This window comes from Salmo salar, chromosome 19 (assembly GCF_965601325.2).
Source record: "Salmo salar chromosome 19, fSalSal1, whole genome shotgun sequence".
NCBI classification, from domain to species: Eukaryota; Metazoa; Chordata; class Actinopteri; order Salmoniformes; family Salmonidae; genus Salmo; species Salmo salar.
In genome coordinates, this window is record NC_138309.1 from 27,563,704 (window position 1) to 27,582,069 (window position 18,366).

Sequence of the window (18,366 nt, forward strand, 5' to 3'; positions counted from 1 at the left end):
TATGCATAGTCACCTTACAAATTACATCCCGCACATTGGCTCAGTACCGGTACCCCTTGTATATAGCCTCATTATTGTTATGTAAATTCACTTTTTGATAGCTTTTTGACATTTTTACTTTAGTATATTTAGTAAATATTTTATTAACTATTTCTTGAACTGCATTGTTGGTTAAGGGATTGCAAGTAAGCATTTAATGGTGAAGTCTACACCTGTTGTATTCAGCTCATGTGACAAATAAAACTTGATTTGATGCAAAAACATCATAAAAGTTCTGAAAGTCTTTCAACAAGCTGATTCGCAAGAACTTGGTTGATGCAGAGTTGGGAAAGGAGATGCTAAAAGAGCCTGTGCTGGTTTGTCAGATTTGCTCTCTAGCTCTGATAGAGCTAGCCTCCTGGTGGAGTGGCTGTTCGTGTGGTTCAGCCTTACCCCCAGCCTTAGTCTCAGCCACAGGAGGCTGCTGAGGGGAGGATGGCTCATAATAATGGCTGGAATGGCACGAATGGAAGGGCATCAAACACGTGGAAACCATTTGTTTGATGTATTTGATACCATTCCACTTATTCTGCTCCAGCCATTAACCACAAGCTCGTCCTCCCCAATTAAGGTGCCAACAACCTCCTGTGGACTCAGCCTTAGTCTCTGCCCCAGCCTCAGTGTCAAATGAAACGAAAATGATGGCCAATGTTCTGCGGTCAGAGACGATAGGACCCGATGACTTTAACCGTTATTTTACACGGTCAGTTTTGTCCTCCAGCCCTCGTCCTCCAGCCCTCATCCCCAGCCTCAGTGTTGGCGGGAGAACAGGTTCTTCAGGGCGTTGTTGTAGTTCTTGTTGAAGGCTGTGTATATTAACGGGTTGAAGAAGGAGTTGGAGTAGCCCAGCCACAGGAAGATGCTCTTCCAGATGGGCGGAATGTCGCAGTGGCACAGTGGGATGATGAGCTCTGTGAGGAAGAAGGGGATCCAGCAGAGGACAAAGACGCCGATCAGTATGCCCACCATCAGCGCCGCCTTCTTCTCCTTCTGCTCGCGCCACGTGTCGCCGTCCATCTGAAAGGTCACCGTAGCGTGGCGCACAGTAAACACCATCTGGGGCTGCCGCGATGCCTCCACCTGTCAATCAAACAGTCAGCCAATCAGTTAGTCAATCCAATCAGTCAACCAATTAAGAAATTAAAGAACCGACCAATCAATCTGTTGTTAATTGCAGGCGTTCAGTTTTACATTTGTTCATTTTACATAAGCCATAACTTATTTTGTTCTCAGTCAATTAGTCACTTAGTTAATCAAACAGTCAACCAATTGATACTCATCAGTAAAAGAACCAGCCAATAAATTCGTTAATTGAGCAACTAGTCAGCTAGCTGAACCTTGTGGGCAAGTCAATAAACATCTCAATCAAAAACAAGCAAAATAGTGTCTGATGAATCAATCAGCCACGCTACAGGTCATAAACTACAAGACCCGCCAGAATTCAAGCAGCAAACCTGGTTTCAAAAAACAAATAAAGCAACACCTCATGGCACAACGCCTCTCCCCATGTGACCTGCTTGTTGTCTGTATGTAAAGTCTTTTGTGTGTAACGTGTTTTCGTTATATGTCGGAGCCCAGTAAGACTAGCTGTCGCCATTGGCGTCCGCTAATGGGGATCCTAATAAATCAAATCAAAAGCCATCAGCCTCACACAGAATAAATGGAATGAAAACACCATCCTTCAATCTTTCCGCCCATTTCTCCTCTCCAGGCACCCGCCCTGCTATAAGGAGCCTGATGAAATAGTGTTTGTCTCTACACCTGACCGCTGCAGGTCATCATGCATAAGCTGTTTACAAACCTACACTTTCCTCCCAGCAGATCACACCTGGGTTGCGCGTCCCAAATGGCCATCTAAAGGGCCATGGTCAAAAGTAGTGCACTAAATAGGGACGCAGTCCCTGGTCTATTAAAACTAGAGTGGCAGGTAGGTTGGCAGCCTATTGGCAGCAACAACAACACCAGGTGCTCTAAGACTGAAGTATAGAGATGTATAAAGAGCTTAGTCAGAGTTAGTTGACGTATGTGTGAAAAAGTACATTCTTACAGAAATAAATAAGGGCCAGGAGGCCAGGGAGACAAATGGAGAGAGTCATTCCATTTGCAGCAGAGGATAGGGGTTAAAAGCATAGTGTCTAGGGGGAAGTTGCTGATGCAAAATTGAAGGGTAGTGTATATTGAACCCTGAGGTACTATGGAAAAAGGGTTTGCAGTTTGAAGGGCAATCTGGGATTGCTAGATCAATTTGTGTGCTTTGATGAAATATAGCCATTGATTCTTGAAGAATATAATTTATAAATGCTCACAAACTTAGTTCAACTGTCTTACCACATCAAAACACAAGATACATTATGTACTTTTTATCTCATTCATGGCAGTCCTTGCATCGATAGATCTGTCTATGAATTTGATATTGGTTACATTTCTCTAGTCCCATCCCTCAGCTGTTTACCAAAACAAGTGTCCACTTTGTTGTTGTTTGAATCCAAGATTGCCTCTTTGACAGTGTATATGGATGTAATACTTTAAGTACAGATATCTGGGACTGTGATATATGAAAGCCTGACTCCTGTCATTAGATTAAGGTTTTCTTAGTGGTGAAATGTGAAATGTAATTTTCAGACAAAAAGGTAGCTAACTATCAGACCCTAAGTGACTTAACTACATTTTTTGTGGAATTTAAAGACATGCTCGGGTACTTTGGCGACAAAGAAAATATTTTTGAAACATCCTACATTGGGCTGGAGAATGAGGAGAATTACTGTTTTACCTCAGTTACCCACGAAATCCCTAGTTTTGAAAGCAATTGTTTTCTTGAAGATGTGCCACAACATTTTCCCTACATTTCCCCCCATGTGGGCCAGTCTCCGAGTAATTTGAGTTATAGCCAATGAGCTTCAGTCCCTCAAATTTGAGTGACAGCTATCAAGCGGCCCAGCATTATCCAATGAGGTTGCAGGGCGGGCCCAATAATTCAGTGGACACAGAAGAGCGAGAAAGAGAGAGCAATAACGTGGTGCACATATCTGCACATACAGTGCCTTCGGAAAGTATTCAGACCCCTTTACTTTTTTCACATTTTGTTACGTTACAGTCTTATTCTGAAATGGATGAAATTTAAAAAAAAATCCTCAGCAGTCTACACACAATACCCCATAATGGTTTTTAGATATTTAGCAAATGTATATAAAAAAAACAGAAATACCTTATTTACATAAGTATTCAGACCCTGTACTATGAGACTTTGTAGCATCCACCAATCATGCCTTTATGGTAGTGGCCAGACAGAAGCCACTCCTCAATTAAAGGCACACGACAGCCTTCATGGAGTTTGCCAAAAGGCACCTAAAGACTCTCAGACCATGAGAAACAAGATTCTCTGAATCCCAAGTGTCACATCTGGAGGAAACCTGGTACCATCCCTGCGGTGAAGCATGGTTGTGGCGGCATCATGCTGTGGGGATGTTTTTCAGTGGCAGGGACTGGGAGACTAGTCAGGATCGAGGGAAAGATGAACGGAGCAAAGTACAGAGCGATCCTTGAGGAAAACCTGCTCCAGTGTGTTCAGGACCTCAGGCTGGGGTGAAGGTTAACATTCCAACAGGACAACGACCCTAAGTACACAGCCAAGACAACGCAGGAGTGGCTTCGGGACAAGTCTCTGAATGTCCTTGTGTGTCCCAGCCAGAGCCCGGAACACCCAATCTAAAGACCAACTTTACCTATTAATGAACTAAGAGGGAATGTTCCTGGTAAACCTCGAAATGTCTCCTGAATTTTGAAAACTCTCAGGAATTAGCTTAAAATTTTAAATATATAAAAAAATACAATAAGATGCTTGTCATATTAAAACATACAATCATAAAGATGTAAAACATTATCCCAAGAAACTCATCCAATTATTGAATATCATTGATAAGCTAAAGCTGTTTAATTTTTCCTTCTTCTCATATGGTTTTGTACATTGTGGGAAAACAGTGCTCAATGCTCTAAAAACCATTGCACAAATCAACAAACCGAATCGAACATCGAACATTTCTGGAGAGACCTGAAAATAGCTGTGCAGCAATGCACCTCACCCAACCTGACAGAGCTTGAGAGGATCTGAAAAGAAGAATGAGAGAAACACCCAAATACAGGTGTGCCAAGCTTGTAGCGTCATACCTAAGAAGACACAAGGCTGTAATTGCTGCAATGTGCTTCAACAAAGTACTGAGTAAAGGGTCTGAATACTTATGTCAATGTGATATTTCAGTTTAGATTTTTTAATACATTTGCTAGTACTTCTAAAAACCTGTTTTTGCTTTGTCATTATGGCGTATTATGTGTAGATTAGGATTTATTTTTATTTTTTACAATTCTAGAATAAAGCTGTAGCGTAACAAAATGTTGAGAAAGTCAAGGGGTCTGAATACTTTCCGAATGCACTGTATGTGACATATTATGCCATTTTTGGGGACCACTTTTAGCTTGTGAGTGCTACTTTCAGAACTACTGGCTATAAAGTAACCAAAAGTACAGGAGAATCTCTTTAAGACATGCAAACGAAAGTAATACACAAGACATAAGCAATAACAACCCTGTTCGATGTTGTCTGATAGTCTCAACTGGATTAAACATAGATGATTCGTTTTGTATACCAATTAGCAATAGTCTAAATATCAATATAATTTCCTATTAGAACACAGTGGTTCCACTGAGCCTACTAGGGGGTTGGGGATTGCGTTTGAACATGGGTTGAAAGTAAGCCCGCCTGAAGTGCACTCAGAGATACCCTACCGGAAACGGTCATGTTAAAAACGTGTTGCAAGTAATTACACAGTAACAAATTTCATTGTACCACGTACAAAAGTATTCAACCTGCCTTTGTATTCACAAACCCCTGAAAAGCTAGCATTTGTTCTTCCTAAATACATTTCAAATGTATTGGAAACAGGTTATCAAGTTATGCCATGGAACATGTTAGAATGTGTTAATGCTGTGTGAAATTTCCACTAGGGCTCCTATCGCGGTCTGCGTGCTTCCTTGTGTTCAGATGTTTCCACGCCTAATATTCACGACTCCTTTTGTACACGCTGTTAACTGGTCTGACCTCGATCCAAACACCCATGTATACAAACTATCATACCACAGATAAAACACCCTAACATTTCTCCATAGAAAATGAATTGACTAAACTAATTCAGCTGAAATACCACAGTTCTAGAGGGTGATAGTTGATTGTCAAATTAATTTAAGTGAAAACTAGAGGGGGTGTTTACTGAGGGTGTATATGGTGATACATATTCATGCTAGGTGCCAATTAGTTCATATTGTTTGAATGCGGTATAATTTAATAAAACATACGAAAGCTAATGGACATTTTCCAATGACCTACTAGTCTATAAGAAGTCTACTTTCAACCATCTCCAAATCAGTGAAATAGCCGTAATACATTCTAGCTGTTTTGTAGCAGACAATTCTCTTAACAAACCTGCTGAACTTAAAAGTGTATGCTGCTGTTTGCTTATTGAATATAGCCAGAGAGAGTAGAGGCCAGGGTTTGGGTCATTTCCACAAATTACATTTAAATTCAATTCCCTCTCCCTATACATTCCATCAATACTAAGTCAAGAAAAAAATACAATTCCTAATTCAATATTCTGCCACAACAATTCACATAATTAAATTCCTTCCCTTCTTTCAACTCAATCCAAACTGAACCCTACTACCTTAATTCCTGGCAGATTCCAAAGACCAACTTTACCTAATAACGAACTAAGAGGGATTCCTGTTAAACCTCAAAATGTCTTCTGAATTCTGAAAACTCTCAGGAATTAAGGGAATTATCTTAAAATGTTAAATATATAAAATAAGACAATAAGATGGTTTTCATATTAAAACATACAATCATAAAGATGTAAAACATTATCCCCAAAAACTCATCCACTTATTGAATATCATTAATAAGCTAAAGCTGTTAAAAATAATGTCTCTGAATGGTTTGGCACATTATGAGAAGGTGTAATGGGAATTACATATCACTTTGCAAACCAGCATAATGTGACTTGCCCAATGTGGCCTACAAACCTAGACTTTCAGACCAGTGTGTTATGGTAAAACTAGGCTGTTGAGGTACAGCCTAATATGATATGTAATGTATTGTCATAAAGGGTTTGATTTCATGGATGAAATGTTAACTTAGGCACTCACTTAGTGAAGGGGAATTGAGTGAAACAATCATGTCTATCACAAGCAAACACAGTGGTAATTATGAAGTTCACTCTGAAGGCACACTGGGATATATGCAAATATTTGCGTGTATTTGGACAGATGTTAGAATTTTCACCCATGATTGTGTTTATTAGTGAGAAAGACTAGGTCATTGGATTCACTTTTTTCAGCTTTTATCTAGGGTTCCATAAAATGATGTGTTCATAAGTGTGTTGAAATACCAGCAGGTCTCTTTGATTATCTGTTATATCCATACCACAGCAATAAGAAATCATTTTATTTGCACACCACATCAGGCCATTTTATGAAATTATGATGACCTTCAGGCTGATGTTTAATTCCAATTACACAACGGGTGGTTTAGAATTCCCATTGTTAGAGCCTCTCCTGCCCATGATAAATGAGACAACATACACTTGGCCACGTTCACTACCGCAACTACTTTTACAACTACTAGTCTTAGCACCTGTAACTCGTCATGGATGATTTTAAAGTTACTCTTGATTTGTTTTATCCACTAATGTTTAATGAATGGTGCCAACAAGAAGAGGAGGAGGATATTAAAGAAATTAAACAAGAAGAAGAACTAGTTGACCAGCAACCTGAGCCTAGCTTTAACGTTAGACATGCAGAACTCAGTAATGTTAGCACTGGTATAGACATTTTTTACATTTACATTTTAGTCATTAGCAGATGCTCTTATCCAGAGCGACTTACAGTAGTGAATGCATACATTTCATACAATTCATACATTTTTTTTTGCTGGCCCCCCGGGGAATCGAACCCACAACCCTGGCGTTGCAAACACCATGCTCTACCAACTGAGCTACAGGGAAGGCTAGACAACATAGAAAAGGAGCAAAGTGAACAAGCTAGCTACATCAAGAAAAACCAACTGGGCAGTGAAGTGCTTTCTGGAATGGCTGTCAGAAAAGGGTATAAAAATTTATCTGGTAACTGTTTCAAAACAGGAGAATGATAATATTCTCTGGAGTTTATACGCCACCTACTGAATAAGGTGTGGTTTGATTTGCAGTTGCACTTTTGCCAAAGACGCAATGAAGGAAATCACAAACTGAAGCCAGACTCATTCGTGATAAAAGACAAAAATGAAGAAACCAAGAACCACAAAAATCCAATAGAAAGAGACGGAAAGAATCGTTGTGGCTGCATTTATGAGAACCTTGTCAGGAACTCAAAGCAGCAGGGGGGGTGAAGTCAGGCGCAGGAGACCAAGGTCCGTGAACACACGTTTTAATAGGCAACAGTCCAAACTGCCAACAACATGTAAGGCAGGGCAAAAAATACAAATACAGTAAGAGCCCGAAAACCGAGTAGGGGCGCAGCCCAGAAAAACTCGTAGCCTTAATACACAAAATGCAGAGGGAATGCCTAAAACCCCAACCTAACCAAACCAGACAAAAACACTCCCGCCCAATCCCCAAACCTAAACAGAGAGACTAAATAACCCCCCCACTAACGATCTAACACAATACAGGTGCACACATAAACCAGACCTCACCAAAAGAAAATGAAAAGAGAATCGGTGGCAGCTAGTAGGCCGGCGACGACGACCGCCGAGACCGCCCGAACGAGGAGAGGCGCCACCTTCAGTCGTGGAAGCCGCGCGCCGACGCCGGCCTCGAGGACGACCCGGAGGGCAAGGCGCAGGGCGATCCGGATGGAGGCTGTGGAACTCCCGCATCAGTGATGGGTCCAAGATGTCCTCCACCGGTACCCAGCACCTCTCCTCCGGACCGTACCCCTCCCAGTTCACGAGGTACTGCAAGCCCCCTACCCGGCGCCTGGAGTCCAAGATGGACCGGACTGTGTACGCCGGGGCCCCCCCCCCCGATGTCCAGGGGGGGCGGAGGGACCTCCTGTACCTCAGCATCCTGCAGTGGACCAGCTACCACCGGCTTGATGAGAGACACATGAAACGAGGGGTTAATACGATAATAAGAAGGAAGCTGTAACCTGTAACACACCTCGTTTATTCTCCTCAGGACTTTAAATGGCCCCACAAACCGCGGACCCAACTTCCGGCAGGGCAGGTGGAGTGGCAGGTTCCAGGTTGAGAGCCAGACTCTCTCCCCCGGGGTGAACACGGGGGCCTCACTGCGGCGGCGGTCAGCGCTCTCCTTTTGTCGTCCCCTGCCCCGTTCAAGGGATTCCTGAACGGCATTCCAGTTCTCCTTAGAGCGCTGGACCCAGTCCTCCACCGCAGGGGCCTCAGTCTGGCTCTGATGCCAGGGCACCAGGTAACCCAACACACACTGAAAAGGCGACAGGTTAGTAGAGGAGTGGCGGAGAGCGTTCTGTGCCATCTAGGCCCATGGCACGAACCTCGCCCACTCCCCTGGACGGTCCTGGCAATAGGACAGCAGAAACCTGCCTACATCCTGGTTAATTCTCTCTACCTGCCCTTTACTCTCGGGGTGAAAACCTGAGGTCAAACTGACCGAAACCCCCAGGCGCTCCATAAATGCCCGCCACACCCGGGACGTGAACTGGGGGCCTCGTTCAGAGACGATGTCCTCAGGCACCCTGTAGTGCCAGAAGACGTGGGTAAACAGGGCCTCCGCGGTCTGTAGGGCCGTAGGAAGACCGGGTAAAGGGAGCAGACGGCAGGACTTAGAGAACCGATCCACAACGACCAGGATCGTGGTGTTCCCCTGAGACGGAGGGAGGTCGGTGAGAAAATCCACCGACAGGGGGGACCATGGTCGCTGTGGAACGGGGAGGGGCTGTAATTACCCTCTAGGCAGGTGTCTAGGAGCCTTACACTAGGCGCACACCGAACAGGAAGAGACATAGAGCCTCACGTCCTTCACCAATGTGGGCCACCAATCCTTCCCACTAAGACCCCACACCATCCGCTCAATCCCTGGATGACCCGAGGAGGGTAGCGTGCGCGCCCACCGAATCAACCGATCGTGGACACCACGAGCGGGACGTACTTCCGACCCATGGGACATTGAGGGGGAGTAGGTTCGGACTGCAGCACCCGCTCGATGTCCACATCCACCTCCCAGACCACCGGTCCCACCAGGTAGGAGGCTGGAAGTATGGGAGTGGGATCGGTGGACCGTTCCTCGGTGTCGTGGAGACGAGACAGTGCGTCAGCCTTAGTGTTCCGGGAACCTGGTATGTACGAGATCGTGAACTGGAATCTCGTAAAGAACATCGCCCACCTGGCTTGACGAGGGTTCAGTCTCCTCGCCGCCCAGATGTACTCCAGAATACGGTGATCAGTCCAGATGAGAAAAGGGTGTCACGCCCCCTCAAGCCAATGTCTTCACACCTTCAGGGCCCTTACCACAGCCAGCAACTCCCTGTCCCCCACATCATAGTTACGCCCCGCCGGACTCAGCTTCTTAGAAAAGAAAGCACAGGGGCGAAGCTTCGGGGGCGCCCGAGCGCTGTGACAGCATGGCTCCCACCCCAGCCTCGGACGGGTCCACCTCCACTATGAATGGCAAAGAGGGATCTGGATGCGCCAGCACTGGAGCATCGGTAAACAAAGCCTTCAGCCGACTAAAAGCCCTGTCCACCTCCGCCGACCACCGCAACCGCACCGGCCCCCCCTTCATCAGTGAGGTAATGGGAGCCGCCACCTGCCCAAAGCCCCGGATAAACCTCCAGTAGTAATGGGCAAACCCCAAGAACCGCTGCACCTCCTTCCCTGTGGTGGGAGTCGACCAATTACGCACGGCCGAAATCCGGTCACATTCCATCACCACCTCGGATGTGGAAATGCGATACCCCAGAAAAGAGACGGCTTGTTTGGAGAACTCACATTTCTCGGCCTTGACGTACAGGTCACGCTCCAACATTCGCCCAAGCAATTTGCGCACTAGAGACACATGCGCGGCGCGTGTGGCGGAGTAGATCAGAATGTCATCGATGTACACCACCACACCCTGACCGAGCAGGTCCCGGAGAATCTCGTCCACAAAGGATTGGAAGACGGCTGGAGCATTCTTCAACCCATACGGCATGACGAGGTACTCATAATGACCAGATGTGGTACTAAATGCGGTTTTCCACTTATCCCCCTCTCGGATACACACCAAATTGTACGCGCTCCTGAGATCCAGTTTTGTGAAGAAGCCGAGTCCGGACCGTCCCAAACGGCGTTGGCCCATTCCAGGGCTCTACCCGTGAGACACGAGACGAGGACGCTGACGCTCTCCTCTCCCGAGGGAGGGGGGCGAACTGTCGCTAGGTACAGCTCCAGCTGGAGTACGAACCCCTTACACCCAGCGGCCATCCCATCGTACTCCCTCGGGGGCGCGAGTTTAACCCCACTGGGGCTGGGTTTCGTCGGCGCTGGTAGGGGCGCAGGCTGTTGAGCAGCCGCATTAGTGGAGGAGGGAGCGCTTCTCTCCCAGCTCTCCAAACGCGCCAACACCTGGTCCATGGCGGTGCCCAGGCGATGGAGGATGGTGGAGTGTTGGGCAACCCGTTCCTCCATGGACGGGGTTGGCGCTTCAACTCCTGCTGACTCCATATTGTGGTGCGGGATTCTGTCAGGAACTCAAAGCAGCAGGAGGGGTGAAGTCAGGCGCAGGAGACCAAGGTCCGTGAACACACGTTTTAATAGGCAACAGTCCAAACTGCCAACAACATGTAAGGCAGAGCAAAAAATACAAATACAGTAAGAGCCCAAAAACCGAGTAGGGGCGCAGCCCAGAAAAACTCGTAGCCTTAATACACAAAATGCAGAGGGAATGCCTAAAACCCCAACCTAACCAAACCAGACAAAAACACTCCCGCCCAATCCCCAAACCTAAACAGAGAGACTAAATAATCCCCCCACTAATGACCTAACACAATACAGGTGCACACATAAACCAGACCACACCAAAAGAAAATGAGAAGAGGATCGGTGGCAGCTAGTAGGCCGGCGACGACGACCGCCGAGCGCCGCCCGAACGAGGAGAGGCGCCACCTTCAGTCGACGTTGTGACAAACCTAGAAGAATGAGCTCTGCCTCGTGGAAATGTGCAATTCAGTATCATACATAAACAGCTGTTGATGCTGTGACTATATGAAAATAATTGTCATTGTGGTTTCTATTCTTATCTGTTGTATCAATGTCTTTGTAACAATGTTTCAGTGCTGTTTTCAGATCCATTGACAGCGCCCCTATACAATATTTTGATCCGTTATTAAATTTTCCTACGCGTTGACCAGACATGCGCTGTTTTCAGAACCATGTACAGCCTCCCTAGAAACCAAGGTTCTGGAACTATCAACCAGCGCTTGGGTAGTTTTGCTTTACATGGCAGTCAATACGAATACAACTAACGACCAGAGAATGCCTAAAATGTCACTTGACATCCTGTCTCAGTGAATGTAGCATCATTTCTTGTTGAAAAAATGGATGGTTTGGGATATAATCTTGATTTTAATGCTGGTAACCCGTTGTATAAAAGCTGTAATACAGTTGAGTCGGTTTCACCTCATGGCTATGACCACATCACAGCCATGATAAAAATGTCATAACACATGGCCTCTCATGTATTATTGCTTAATTGATATCAAGCCAAATGGCACATTTACCAGATTTGGAATAATTCATCACCCACCTTTTCCATTCAGACTGATTATAGAAGATAGTGAGCATGAAATTGATAGGACAACCTAAGCTATATGAACTGGCTCCATCATCTCAATCACGGGTGCAATAAATCCAACTACTAACAGATCAGAGTAGATAACATTTTTTGCAAATGAATAATTTAAAAAATGTAATTGCTAAACAGCATGCTGGAAAGTGTTAATCAGCCCCCTGAAACCATTTCAAATGTATTTTTCCAAAGCTAAAATGGAAGCAAAAAAGAATTACATCCTTAAGGGATAGTCCACCCAAATTACAAAATTACAATGTTGTAGTTCATAGACTGCTTAAGGGTAAGGAAACCAATATGTAATTTGGGTGAACTATCCCTTTAATTGGACCAAAATAAATACATTGGAAACATATTGCACATCCTCATTAGTAAACATTTTAATGTAATGCATATACAGTACTGTATATAGTTATAATTATTTGATCAAACATTATGTGTTCACAATAGTGTGTTGAAATGATTTAAAACGACATGTGCATTCAATTTCAATGCTAAATACATAAACTCCAGTAACTGGAACTTGCACAATTATAATACAATTGAAGTTTTACAATTCTAAATTCCAATTCCAATCCAAGGATGTTTTTATTTTACAATTCAAATTCAATTCCAATACAAACAGTCTAAATTCTAATTATATTCCAATTCCATTCCATTCAATTTTTTTTACAGTTTAAATGTAATTCCAATTCAGACAGTCTACATTTCAATTCAATTCCAATGATATGTATTTTTACAGATTGCTGCAATTCCAATTAAATTCCAAGTAAATTCTCCACTTCATGCTTGAATTCCAGAATTTAGAATAAAAAAAAAATGTTGAATTGAGCCCAACCCTTGTGGAGGCAACATGGAGGCAGCTCCATTTGAACAAGCTTGGGTGTGATGAGTGGGTCTGCATCCCAAATGGCACCCCATTCCCTATTTAGGTCACTACTTTTGACCAGAGGCTATAGGGCCCTGGTTAAAAGTAATGCACTTCATAAGGATATGGTGCCATTTGTGACGCAACCTGGGTGTCTGGTCTATGCCAGGGGCCTTGCTGATTAGAGAGAGCCGCTGTGGTGAGGACGGTACAGTGACCCCTAGCCTTGTTGAACATGCTGGGTATTTATAGGCCACTGTGCCTACTGCCATTAATAACAGCCGCATCTTCACTTGCCACTGCTTCTTGTTTCTTCCCTGGATTAAACGCCATGGATTAAATGTCTGTCTGTGTGGGGAACACATTATCTCCCACCCTCTGTGTGTGTGTGTATTTGTGTGTGTGTGTGTGTGTGTGTGTGTGTGTGTGTGTGTGTGTGTGTGTGTGTGTGTGTGTGTGTGTGTGTGTGTGTGTGTGTGTGTGTGCGTGTGCGTATTTGTGTGTGTGGATGTGCATGTGTGTGGGCCTATGTACAAACATGCATGTGTACATGCCTCCATGTGAATTGGTCTGTTGAGTATGAGATACAGTACACACAAGCTTTAGAGAACGATACACATCCTGCAGCACCATCACAACACCATCAGAACACAGCTCATAATGTATTGTGGTGATGACATGGTTTTCTACTAATTGCCCAGCAACCGATATGAGAGCAACAGCATATCCTCATCAGTCGATAACAATGTGATATGCACCTCAGGAGCAGATATGAGAAAGCTATAATGACACTGATATAACTGAGGTATATTCAGATAATTATTCAGATCGTGTTTGAATGTGCAACCCTTATCTGAACACTGATCAGGGTTGATAATGTCTGTCAAAAATGCCAGAGGAGCTTTACGAGTGTGTCAAAGTAATAATAAGGTAATGGAATCATCTGATTATTAATGCCATGCTAGCCTAGTGGTAGTTCATCATGTGGATCCCACATGAAACAACCAACCATCCAGCAGGCAAAACTAGTTGAAAAATAAATAATTACAATCAAAAACTGGTTGGATTTTTTTTTAAATGTAATTCTAACCAGTTTTACCCCCCTGGCACGGGGTAAGACTATGGTAACAAAAGTACCTCAATCACCTCAGCCATAGGCGTGATGGTGTTGGTCTTGCGCGAGCCGATGCGGAACTTGGCCGCCTTGTAGATCTTCCAGTAGACGAAGAGCACCACGCACAGCGGCAGGTAGAATGCTCCGAAGGTGGAGAAGATGGTGTAGGAGGGTTCCTGGCTCACCTGGCACTCCATGCCCTCCTCTGAGTAGGTCTCCCCCCAGCCGAACAGTGGCGACAGGGAGATGACTGAGGACAGCAGCCAGGTGAGTACGATCATCACATTGGAGATCCTCTTGCGAGTCTTGAGTGTGTACTCCAAGTGTCTGGTGATGGACCAGTAGCGGTCCAGGGCGATGGCGGTCACGTTCCAGATGCTGGCCGTGCAGCAGAGCACGTCAAAGGAGATCCACACTTGGCAGAGCACGCGGCCCAGCTTCCACAGCCGCCCGTTGAGCTCGTGTACCAGGCTCAGCGGCATGACCAGGGCAGCCACCATCACGTCCGAAATGGCCATGGAAGCCACCAGGTTGTGGGGCACACGGTGGAAGGTCCGCACCCTCAGGATGGTGAGGAGAACCAGGAGGTTCCAAACAAAGGTGGCCACCACCAGCATGGCAAGCAGGGTGAGGGTTAGCACGCTGAACACCGAAAACGGACGGTAGAAGTTCCCTGCTCCATACCCCAGGTTGTCGCTACCGGCCCCGCTGATGTTGGCGGTCACTAGGCTCATGTTGGGCTCAGTCATGTTCAACAGTGTTCAGCAGTGGTCACACAGCCCAGCTGGCTGAATATGGTCAGACAGGTCTGTCACAGGGAAGGCTTCTGATATCCTGCAGTGTAGAGAGAGATAGAAGAAGAAGCTTATTAGGGACTCTATTCAATCTGTATCGCTGAAGAGTTACAAATTGCGTGATAGAAATCTGAAGGTAATTTCAGATTGAACCGACATATGCAGCGTTTACTGTGAATGCAGTCTACGCCAACTAGGGTTACAAAGGGTCAGAAACTTTCCGGGAAATTCCCAGAATTTTTGGGGAAATTTTCCATGGGAAGTTAAGCCCGGGAATTTGGGGAATTTTGCTTAAATTCATAAAAAAAGTTAGCTTATAACAGTGAACCTTTTTTTGTGGGATACACATAAGGCAATTCTAGGTCTTGTGGCATATCTTGGTTAAATTATCCCCAATTCAACGGAATTGCAATCCTCTGCATGCACAGTGCATTCTTCCATCATATGTGCAGTGCACTCTTCCATCACATGTACAGCTGATTCTCAAGATCTTGCACACTAATGAGATGGTATTGAGCCCACACTACTACACTGTCTGAGCCAAGGACTACATGCTTTCTGGTACATTTTTATTACAATACCGGGTGGGGTGAATATATTTTATATGATATACATTTTTTGTTAACTAGTAAATAGTACCCTACAGAAAGTGTGTTTAAATCATTTCTAACTTGTTAAGAATTTCTGCTAGTTCGTTTTTGCTACCATGTGGGTTTTAGCTTGCTTGAGCCTGCTAACTGAGGAGTGTTAATTCACCTGTTTCCAAACATGTTTAATTTTAAAACATTTATCTTACAAAGGAGTTGTTTAACTGCTTAACTATTTATCTGTACATGGAATTGTATTTGGGTTTTTTTACCCCAAAAATCTAATCTTTACAGGAAAATATCACGGGCGCTTTATGATGTGTGGAGACATTTCACTGCAGCTAATGTAGAAGGAAAAGCTGTGTAAATTTGCAAATACTGTGCCAAATCATATGTGAAGAATGCAACAAAGATACAGAATCATCTGGCCAAGTGCATTAAGTTCCCTCAGCGCTCACAACAAGCAACCTCAGACAAAAGTCCCTCTACTTCTATTTAGGTGAAAATGATGAATCAGACAACTTATCGATAGCAGCAGCTCATGGTCCTTCTGGTATCAGAGTTTTTTTTTACTAAATGGAGGAACGTAGTCAGAGAACTGCTGATGAATGTCTTGCTCGAGTTGTGTATGCAACTGGTTCACCTCTGATGCTCACAGGCAATGTGTATTGGAAGAGATTTCTGAATGTTCTTCGCCCAGCATACACCCCTCCAACCAGACATGCTTTATCTACTCATTAGCTGGATGCAGAGTTTAACAGAGTTCAAGTGAAGGTCAAGCAAATCATAGAGGAAGTATACTGTATTCAGATCATCTCTGATGGGTGGTCGAATGTTCATGAGTAAGAAATAATTAACTACATCATCTCCACCCCTCAACCAGTATTCTACAAGAGCACAGACACAAGGGACAACAGACACACCGGTCTCTACATTGCAGATGACCTTGGACCACAGAAGGTATTTGCACTGGTGACAGACAATGCTGCGAACATGAAGGCTGCTTGGTCTAAAGTGGAGGAGACCTACCCTCACATCACACCCATTGGTTGTGCTGCTCATGCATTGAATCTGCTCCACAAGGACATCATGGCACTGAAAACAATGGATACGCTCTACAAGAGAGCCAAGAAAGGTAGGTATGTGAAGGTATGTGAAGATTCATCAAGTTATAGCAGCAATCTACCTCACCAAGCAAAGTGAGAAGAATAAGAGCACCACATTGAAGCTGCCCAGCAACACCCGTTGGGCTAGTGTTGTCATCATCAAGATCTAGGAGCACCCACTCGTGCTCCTAGATCTTAGTGCCGCTTTTGATACCATCGATCACCACATTCTTTTGGAGAGATTGGAAACCCAAATTGGTCTACATGGACAAGTTCTGGCCTGGTTTAGATCTTATCTGTCGGAAAGATATCAGTTTGTCTCTGTGAATGGTTTGTCCTCTGACAAATCAATTGTAAATTTCGGTGTTCCTCAAGGTTCCGTTTTAGGACCACTATTGTTTTCACTATATATTTTACCTCTTGGGGATGTCATTCGAAAACATAATGTTAAATTTCACTGCTATGCGGACGACACACAGCTGTACATTTCAATGAAACATGGTGAAGCCCCAAAATTGCCCTCGCTAGAAGCCTGTGTTTCAGACATAAAGAAGTGGATGGCTGCAAACTTTCTACTTTTAAACTCGGACAAAACAGAGATGCTTGTTCTAGGTCCCAAGAAACAAAGAGATCTTCTGTTGAATCTGACAATTTATCTGGATGGTTGTACAGTCGTCTCAAATAAAACTGTGAAGGACCTCGGCGTTACTCTGGACCCTGATCTCTCTTTTGAAGAACATATCAAGACTGTTTGAAGGACAGCTTTTTTCCATTTACGTAACATTGAAAAAATCAGAAACTTTCTGTCCAAAAATGACGCAGAAAAATTAATCCATGCTTTTGTTACTTCTAGGCTGGACTACTGCAATGCTATACTTTCCGGCTAAAGCACTAAATAAACTTCAGCGTACGTGTACATACCTACACGTACGCTACGGTCACAAGACGCAGGCCTCCTAATTGTCCCTAGAATTTCTAAGCAAACGGCTGGAGGTAGGGCTTTCTCCTATAGAGCTAAATTTTTATGGCATGGTCTGCCTACTAATGTGAGAGACGCAGACTCAGTCTCAACCTTTAAGTCTTTACTGAAGACTTATCTCTTCAGTAGGTCCTATGATTAAGTATAGTCTGGCCCAGGAGTGTGAAGGTGAACGGAAAGGCTGGAGCAACGAACCGCCCTTGCTGTCTCTGCCTTGCCGGTTCCCCTCTTTCCACTGGGATTCTCTTCCTCTAACCCTTTTACAGGGGCTGAGTCACTGGCTTACTGGTGTTCTTCCATGCCGTCCATGGGAGGGGTGCGTCACTTGAGTGGGTTGAGTCACTGACGTGGTCTTCCTGTCTGGGTTGGCGCCCCCCCTTGGGTTGTGCCATGGCGGAGATCGTTGTGGGCTATACTCGGCCTTGTCTTAGGACGGTAAGTTGGTGGTTGGAGACATCCCTCTAGTGGTGTGGGGGCTGTGCTTTGGCAAAGTGGGTGGGGTTATATCCTGCCTGTTTGGCCCTGTCCGGGGGTATCATCGGATGGGGTCACAGTGTCTTCTGATCCCTCCTGTCTCAGCCTCCAGTATTTATGCTGCAGTAGTTTATGTGTCGGGGGGCTAGGGTCAGTCTGTTACATCTGGAGTATTTCTCTTGTCTTATCCGGTGTCCTGTGTGAATTTAAATATGCTCTCTCTAATTCTCTCTTTCTCTCTTTCTGTCTTTCTCTCGGAGGACCTGAGCCCTAGGACCATGCCTCAGGACTACCTGGTATGATGACTCCTTGCTGTCCCCAGTCCACCTGGCCGTGCTGCTGCTCCAGTTTCAACTGTTCTGCCTGCGGCTATGGAACCCTGACCTGTTCACCGGACGTGCTTGTTGCACCCTCGACAACTACTATGATTATTATTATTTGACCATGCTGGTCATTTATGAACATTTTAACATTTTAACATCTTGATCATGTTCTGTTATAATATCCACCGTGCACAGCCAGAAGAGGACTGGCCACCCCTCATAGCCTGGTTCCT

General features: G+C 44.8%; 1 protein-coding gene across 1 annotated transcript; it reads right to left on the bottom strand.

Annotated features, from left to right (window-relative positions):
• Positions 1-397: 397 nt before the first annotated feature.
• Positions 398-14,653, bottom strand: LOC106578632 (5-hydroxytryptamine receptor 5A-like). Its single transcript, XM_014157642.1, has 2 exons — positions 13,894-14,653; positions 398-1,119 (listed from the first exon to the last, which is right to left on the bottom strand). Exons 1-2 carry the CDS (start codon positions 14,617-14,619, stop codon positions 790-792), a joined length of 1,056 nt encoding a protein of 351 aa, XP_014013117.1. The 5' UTR covers positions 14,620-14,653; the 3' UTR covers positions 398-789.
• Positions 14,654-18,366: the final 3,713 nt, after the last annotated feature.